General features: G+C 38.6%; 1 protein-coding gene across 1 annotated transcript; it reads right to left on the minus strand.

Annotated features, from left to right (window-relative positions):
- Positions 1-4744: 4744 nt before the first annotated feature.
- LOC306988245 (uncharacterized protein) lies at positions 4745-7204 on the minus strand (the record flags this gene model as incomplete). Its single annotated transcript, XM_079593051.1, has 4 exons — positions 4745-5064; positions 5310-5624; positions 6801-7118; positions 7195-7204. 4 exons carry the CDS (start codon positions 7202-7204, stop codon positions 4745-4747), a joined length of 963 nt encoding a protein of 320 aa, XP_079449177.1.
- Between the last annotated feature and the right edge of the window lie 2245 nt (positions 7205-9449).

Raw genomic sequence — 9449 nt, forward strand, 5'->3', positions numbered from 1 at the left:
GAACACACACTGCAGCCGCTTCTGCCTACTTCTATCCGACACTTAATTTGCTGTTTGATAAAATTTCATCAGGAAGAGCCGTCACAGCATAAGCCATGTTGATACCAAACCAGAGCCCAGATGAAGTTGACGGAGGTAGCAACAGTAACTAAGGGGGGCGGGGCTTAGCCAAAGGTCAATTGCAAGCAAACCGCTGGCATTTCATTGAATACACAGAAGAAGCAGAAGAAGAAGCGGCGGAGGAATACCGTACCTCACACAGCACATTCAATACAAGTCAATGGAGTTGGACAAACACTACGATAAAACCTGTTGGAAAGCATCTTTTTCAGCGAGTTTTGAGTGCGCACATCAGTGAACACCCCTGACCACTCGGTGAGTTTCACGTCTTTGTAAACGAAAGTTTTATGTGTTTTTAGGAAGGAATCTTCCAGTGCACATAGACAATCATTGAGTACACCAGTAAGTGTAAGGGCGGCTCGAAGGGGGTCTCGCCCAGGGTGTAATTCAATGTAGAACCGCCACTGTTCACCCGATGCCTTTTTGTCATATGACTGAGATCTGAAGATGTCCTGAAATGTACACCGTACTGTTCCTCAAATAGTGTCATATTTAAGGGTATAGGGGGTGATTTCAGACACAGACAGGGTCAAGACGATCTGCTGAAGTTCAAACTGAGCGTCAGAACGGGGAATAATTTAAGTGACTTTAAACATGTCATGATTGTTGGTGCCAGACGGACTGGTCTGAGGATTTCAGAAACTGCTAATTTACTGGGATTTTCACACACAACCATCTCTAGGGTTTACAGAGAATGGTCTGAAAAAGAGAAAATATCCAGTGAGCTGTTTTTAGTTTGAGTTCACTCCTGGTATCATGTTTTGTTCAGTGATTTGAATGAAATATTTCTCAGTGCAGTTTTAACATGTCTGGTTATTTTCTCTGAACACTTCAACATGTGGTTTTATTCTTCATTACTCGTTTCATAGTGTTAGTCACATAATACTGAACACAGCGCCATCTAGTGGCTTTCTTGAGTAACGACACCATAGACATGTATAGAGATAGCTTACCGGCGCTGAGAGCCAATGGGACCCGACGACGTCACACGGCGGCCATCTTAGGACAGGACCGCTCGTCCAGTTATAACATTAAAGTCTATTGTGCATGTAGTGCTGAAATAACTATATTTTGCTCAATTTTCAACCGATTTTCAAACGGCTTGGTGTGTCATAAACGTCAGGGATGCGGCTATTTAACTGCATACTTGTGAAAAATTATAGCCAATTATACAATTTAAACATCGGCATCAGCACAAATCATAGCCACGTTAATAAGGTTTGTAATAAACCAAACCGTTTGTAAATCCGTCAAGAATTCAGCAATTTAAGAGCATTTTAGTTGGCGTATGTCACTCACCTTCCGTCCACAGCAGCAGGGAGCAGCAGCGCAGTCTCCTGACCTAAGATGGCCGCCAAGTGACGACACAGCTTGAGCCATCTAGCCTTTCTATACATGTCTATGAACGACACAATCACTGGATCTCATTACAGAGACTGAGTAAATAACTCCTGATAACATGTGAGTTCAGGGTGAGCCACTAGATGGAGGAGTTGCTCAGACGAGACCAGAGACAAATCACACTAGAGATTTAAAGACTTGTTGGAGGAAATGGAGCATCGATATGTTGTGTTTATGTATTTCAATCTGTGATTTCTCATGTTAAAGCAGAAGCTGGGGAAGTTGTTTATTATTGTGGAGAGATGAACAAAAACATTTGATGAGATAATAATAATATAAACATTTACAAATAATGTTTAAAATAATATTTTAATAATGTAAAGATATATGTTCCACACTTCTGAAATCTTTAAACTATATATAAAGTCTGTATTCCTCCGGGAGGCGCTCGACATAATAAATGTAATAAAACATGGAGAGACTCTTGAACCTCAGAGTGAGAAACTTTATTGATAAAGGCAAGAAAATACATACAGCAAATATACAGCAGCAGTAAAGTGAGATCTGTGTCTCTTTATTTCTATCTGAGAGAAATATAAACAATGACTCAAAAAAAATAAATCAAGCGTAAATATACAGTATTAATTATGACAAAAACACACATGAAGAACCTTTAAAGTTCAGCGTTCTGCTTTAGATTTCAATACTTCCTGAAAAAGATGAACATATCAAGGCATAAATATATCTGACATACATTAATATATGATAAATCAGTTTGTGAGAAATGACATCATCAATCATGCACCTGATGTGTGAATATGTGCTTGATCTCGTTCAGCTCTTCTGGATCTGATGTCATAAACCACAATACTGACAGTAGCCACGCCCACCAGAGCAGAGAGGACCAATCGGATCACAGCTTCAGTAGGACCACAACAGTGGACAGAGTCTGAGGAATAAACACATCAGACTGAGATCAGATCAGTCAATAAACACTAATATCAGCGCTGACATCATCAACTAATATTTCTGAATACACAAAAATATGATCAAATATAATCAACAATATTATATTCGGTTCCAACTGAGTTTTTATACGGTCTGTCATCTCAAACTATAAACGATTCAACAATTCAATATGTAAATAGCAAATAAGAATATTTGAAGGAGAAGAAAAATGATCTTTACTCGCCATAGACAGAAACTCTGAATACTTTTGATGAGAATCTTTCTGTAAACATCAGATCTGAAAACATCTTTAGATCTGAATAAATCCTTAGATCTGAAAACCTCATTAGTTTATAATCTCCAGCATGTTCAGTTGTGGTGTGTGTGACGGTCAGAGATCCAGTTTGTTTGTCCAGCTTCAGTCTGTCTCTGAATATCCCATCAAGAACATCTTCATATACAGTGAATCTGTCGAACTGTTTATCGATTTCTGCTATTAAAGTGTTTTCATCTCCAAATCTCCACAGAATACGATCAGAATACTTTATTTCAGTGAGACTAGAGTTTAGAGAGACTGAATCTCCCTCCGTCACTGACACTGACGTCACTTCATCTTCATCTGTCAAACACACACAGAACAAACAGAAACAGAGTTTGTCACAGATTAATACTGTTAAATCACTTTATAATGGTTTACTAAATTGAATGGTTAAAATGTAAATAAAAAATATAAAATAACAAAAACAAAATGGTGTATGAATTGTGTCATTAAAGCTGCAGTCCGGCACTTTTTTGGGTTTAAAATTAAAATTATCAAAAAAGACATTTTTGAAAAAAAAACATAACCAGCCAGTGTTCAAAACGATCTGCTTGCCTTACCTCGATTCAAAACGGTAAGCCTGTAATAATAAATTTAATTCCAGTGGTACTGGTGGATTTCCGCGGGAATTTCGAGCATGTCATTGCGTCACTTCTGTACACATAGAGAATAGGCTTGTTTGAGATGCGCCTTGCCTCGCCTGAATTGTATGCGAGAGTAGCCGGCTGCAGTGAGGGGAGGAGTGAAAAAAGCGCAGGCAAGCCGGACAGTTTTCTCTTCTCACAGTGGATCTGACCATGGATCTGACAGCTGTGAGATCAAAGATGGATATCGCGGGATTCACGGGATTCACGCTCGTGCACAGTGTTGGTAATCAACTGGATGTAATTTAAGTTCTGTTGCTTTTATATGAAAATAAATATAATGAACAAGACACCCAAAGCACTTATTCAATCCCACTCCAAATAGGCTGTGTTTATCAATCATTTGTTTCTTTACTACAGACGTGTTTTTATATATGGCCTATATATATATATATATTTTTTTTATATAGGCTATATATATATATATATAAAAATGACATAATCACATAATCCATAGCGATCGCACTGTCAGAGAGTTTGGGAATACTCACACATAATTTATACACATAAAAACACGAAATCAGAGTTTTAAATTCAAACATTTAAAAAAAGAACAATACATCACGGTTGTTTAAACCAATGAGCATTAAGCTGTGTCGTCAGCAAGTCGTTTCCCATCATGCTTTTGAACCGCGCAGTCGGTGGAGAGCAACTGCGCTCGACTGCAGAATCCGACAGGTGTGCCTTGCGCTCGCGAGAGATTTTTGACATACGTCAGCATGACATCAGAGCCAGGCGGAAGGCAGTCGGACACATTTCTAACCGGCATGCATCTCGCGGTGATCACCGGTGATCGGTTCTGCGCAGATTTTGCTCATCTCAAACAAGCCTAAGGAGTCCCCGGCTAGCGTGTGTGGATGATGGTGGAGATTTAGCTTAGCACTTGGTATGGCGGATCCCGAAAGTTTAAAGCGACAATCACCAGTGACAACTGGAGATTCACCAGTTGTAAAACCCAAAGACTTCTGACTTCAGAGTGGCTACAGAAAAAATATATTTTTCACGTTTTGACGTGATATAAGCAATCGTTAGATTTAATCAGCTACTGCAATGCTTCCCCCCACCCCCCGAATTTGGTCAGAACAAAAGTGAATGTTACTTACTTGTTCAGATGACATTTACCGATGAAAATTCTAATGTTGACACTTTCAAAAAGTATACTCTGAGATTGCTGATGACAGTAACGTTACAGTATCCACAGCGACGCGGCAGCGACATGTTCTCCTCAATACATTGTGTTCATCCGCGCTGTTTCATGCCGATTTACTACCCACGCACAGTTAATAATTCCGCGAATAACTGCAATTGCAGATTTCGAACAGAGATGGCGACAAAGAGGAAAAACGACGGACTGCAGCTTTAAATAACAGGTTTAAACGTTTTTGAACTCACCAAAGACACTGAGAATTAATCTCTTGATTTTACGGTTTATCTGTAGATTATAATCTCCTTCATGTTCAGTTGTGGTGTTTGTGACGGTCAGAGATCCAGTTTGATTGTCCAGCTTCAGTCTGTCTCTGAATCTCCCATCAAGAACATCTTCATATACAGTGAATCTGTCGGCCCGTTTATCGATTTCTGCTATTAAAGTGTATTTATCTCCAAATCTCCACAGAATCACATCATCATCCTTCATTTCAGTGAGACTAGAGTTTAGAGAGACTGACTCTCCCTTCCACACTGACTTCAGTCCTGAGTCACCACACACACACACACACACACACACACACACACACACACACACACACACACACACATACACACACACACACGGTTCATCACAGATTTAGACGGTCACTTGATGGTTTATAAATAGTTTGAAATGTAAATTTGAAATGAATATCTTTAAACACCAAAAGCAAAATGGAGTTTGAATTATTAATGGTATCTTTGTGCTGATTAAAATATAAAACAAGTTAAACTAATATTTTACTCACCGTAGACACTGAGCCTGAACCTCTTGAACACACGGTTGATCTGTAGTTTATAATCTCCAGCATGTTCAGTTGTGGTGTGTGTGACGGTCAGAGATCCAGTTTGTTTGTCCAGCTTCAGTCTGTCTCTGAATCTCCCATCAAGAACATCTTCATATACAGTGAATCTGTCGGCCGGTTTATTGATTTCTGCTATTAAAGTGTTTTCATCTCCAAATCTCCACAGAATCACATCATAATCCTTTATTTCAGTGAGACGAGTGTTTAGAGAGACTGAATCTCCCTCCGTCACTGACACTGACACTTCACCAAGCGCTCCTGAAGAACAGAGTTTTTCACAGATTAAAGGTTTAAAATTCACTTGATGTCACTAAAATACTTTTAATAATTTAAATGTGAAATGAATAATATTTTCCAGCAGTACAAAGATGATGAATGGAAAGATAAATAGATTTATAAATGGAAAAATAACAAAAAAGAATCAAAAACATTTTTAAATATATAGAATAGAAGAGAAAAAAGAAAAGAAAGTGTTATTAACTTAATGAAACAAAAGAGTAAAAGCAACACTTAAATGTTCAGTCGCAGAAGTCACACTTTCCCTGTAACTACATGAACAAGAGAATATTTATACAGTATTTCAGCAAAAGTTGCAATAGTTTTAGTTCTCAGTGCACTTTTGTTAAAAGAAAGTATAAATGCACAGATATACCCTATAATTTTATAAAGCCTATGTATTGGTATTATTATTACTAAAAGGTTTGCAGTGTATGTTCTCGCTCAATTTCTCCAGAATGTAAGATTGTTATAATAATATCAGAATAAGATCCGCTTAGTTTTAAAATACCTACAGTATAAATAATGAGTTAATTCTTCTGGTTATTACCACTTTATTCCTAAAACTTAGCATGTTGTAGGTACACTATAATTACTGAAAGTTACGCTGTAAATGTGTTTTAAATGCGCAGTATTTGCGGCTGTAATGTAAAGTGTTATCAAGCAAACTCCAGCAGCTCGAGCTCTTACTAGAACCAGGAAGTGACATCATATCAGCCGTTCTGTCAACACTGCGCTGGCTCTCTATCAAACATCACATACATTTCAAGATCCTGATGATTACTATAAACTACTATTACTATCAGAGTTTAGAGTGACGGAAATAAACAATATCATAAACAATGAAAATAAAAAATGGAGTTTAATTTAATTTTGTCATTATAAACAGGAGAAACCGATCGGCTATTAAACCCTTTCACGCGAGATTCTGACTGGGTGAGTTTTTTCAAGGCATTTATTTTAGAAAGTTTCCCGCTTATTGTTTCCATGGCGATCCGTCATGCTGGTCATGATCTTGATTTAAAATGTGAGATGGACGCCGCCATGTTTGTTTGCGCCGCAGTTCAAATCGTCTGAACAGTTTCTGACAGTCATGTGACGTCACTGAACATTGCAGATCTCATAAGTGGGACCGTATCACTCAAAAGGTTTACTCACCGTAGACAAGGAGACTGAACCTCTTGATCTCACGGTTTATCTGTAGTTTATAAACTCCATCATGTTCAGCTGTGGTGTGTGTGACGGTCAGAGATCCAGTTTGATTGTCCAGCTTCAGTCTGTCTCTGAATCTCCCATCAAGAACATCTTCATATACAGTGAATCTGTCGGCCCGTTTATTGATTTCTGCTATTAAAGTGTTTCCAAATCTCCACTGAATCACATCATCATCCTTTATTTCAGTGAGACCAGAGTTTAGAGAGACTGAATTTCCCTTAATCACTAACACTCTCTTCACTTCATCATCACCAAACGCTCCTGAAGAACAGAGTTTTTAACAGATTAAAGCTTTAAAATCATTTGATGTTGGTTTGATGACGATTCACTAAAATACTTTTAATCATGTAAATGTGAAGTGATTAATATTCTGCAGAAGTTCAGAGACAAAAGATGATAAATGAGAAATAGTTAAATGGTTTTATATCAATAACTGCATTAAGATCGACTTTAATCTCAAACAAGAGAGTTATCTCTCAGCAGAATCACACATTATTTGTTTCTATATGAGAATAACAGTGAATGTAAATCCTTTCTGACTAATTTAACCAGTAAAAACACATTTACCAGTAACTTAACCAGTAATTTATCAGAACAGAAACAACTTAAAACATAAAAACGCATTTAAAACTCACCATCCAGACGCCACAAACACACACAGAGCAAAACTAATTTGAGAAACATTTTCTTCATCGGTTCAGTGAAAAGCCGACGATAGTAACTCTTAATGTCTAAACACTCAGATTGATCAGAAAGACTGAACTGAGATATTTATCTGGTTGTGTGTGAATCCTCCCCCAACCTCAGTTAGTTTCCGCTCACACACCCGTCTCCTTTAACATCACGAACATCAACAAGCTTTTGCTGATCTTACATTTTAAATGAATTCTGGCCCTGAATGAAAAGTGATTTTCTTCTGGAGAAACTGAGAAGTGTCGATATGACACCAACTGGTAGAAGTGATCTTTGATGTCAATCTTTCTTTTTAAAGCCACATTTCTTACTAGAACCAGGAAGTGAGATCATATGAGCCGGTTCTGTCAACACTGCATTGGCTCTCTATCCAACATCACATACATTTCAAATTCCTGCTCATAACAAACAAATCCCTGAATGGTTTAGTTCCTCAGTACTTGAGCTTTTTCTGTCACTTTATAGTCCTTCACATCCAGTCTCACAGTTCTGGCCAGTTGATAATAACTGGAATATCAAAATCAACTGGAGGCTGTAGATCCTTTTTCTATTTAACGCCAAACTCTGGAATAGTCTTCCTAGCTTTGTTTGGGAGGCAGACACACTCTGTCAGTGTAAATCTAGAGTAAAGACCATCTCTTTAACCTGGCATACACATAACACATTATCACATCCCTATAAATCACATCCAGTAAAGGATTGTTTGGCTGCATAAATTAGCTCAACCGGAACAGGATCGCTTCTTGTACTTGTAAGAGGAACGGCAACTACACTAATATCAGTCTGTTGGTCTCTTTCTTATCCCGAGGTTACTGTAGTCAGCCGGATCTGGTCCGTATCCAGATCATATGGTGGATCTGCACATAGAGACGAACACAACAGCCCTGAATGTCAGCAGAGATCGTGACAACTAGACGAGGCCTAGAGACAGACCGCCTGTGAAGACCTCGTCCACTAGACAGCCGTCGGCACAGATCCTCAGCAAAGACCAGATCCAGACCAGATCTCTGCACAGACCCCTATAACAGCTTCATCTCCTCCTCCATATGCCGGCGTGATCTTCAAGCAGAAGGAGCTGGATGAAATATCATAATCACATCATGTACAGAAGAGAACTGGTCCCCGACTGAGTCTGCTTTCTCCCAAGGGTTTTTTCTTTGTTTCTGTCACATGATGGAGTTTGGGTTCCTGTCCTCTGAATACTAAGTTGGGGACACTTAATATTTGGCAATATTATTGACTTGAATGCAGTGACACTATTGGATGTGAATTGAACTGAGCTGGATGATGACATCACTGTTTTGCTTAAACTCATTTCACAATTGATGAAATTAACTGAACTGAATCAACACCGAACTGACTTCAGCTGAACAACAGCACTGTTGTCTTTTTAGAGCTGCTGTACAACAGAATTGAATTCACAATTGAAATGTTTACAGTGTGTATTATATGCATGCAAAAAAAAAAAAATTTTGCCGTATAAATGGCATCAGAAATAAAATTCGTGCCATAGATACGCACTTTCATGAGATCGTGTTGTGTGTTCCCACCAGTCCTGAGATCTTTAAACCCCTTTAAACATGCGTGATGTTTCAGATCTATGTCAAGTGTAAACTCATGAATCGGATATGGGTCACAATTTAAAAAACGTTTAAACGGACAAAATCCCTAAAATTTGTCCTAGGTTGCACGATCATATCGTGGTCTAAACCAATCAGAGACAGAGATGGGGCGGGTCTTTGCCTCTGTTTGATTGGCTGTGGTCCAGATATTCCTGTAGGCCTACACTGCTCGTGCTCGTGCTGTGTGATTGAAATTGCAAAAAATTGCGGATATAGGCAACAAATCAGAATTGGGCATCAAGACCTCCAGTGTAAACGAGGCCCCGGCAATCAGCAT

This window comes from Phoxinus phoxinus (genome assembly GCF_949152265.1).
Source record: "Phoxinus phoxinus genome assembly, chromosome: 20".
Classification (NCBI taxonomy): Eukaryota; Metazoa; Chordata; class Actinopteri; order Cypriniformes; family Leuciscidae; genus Phoxinus; species Phoxinus phoxinus.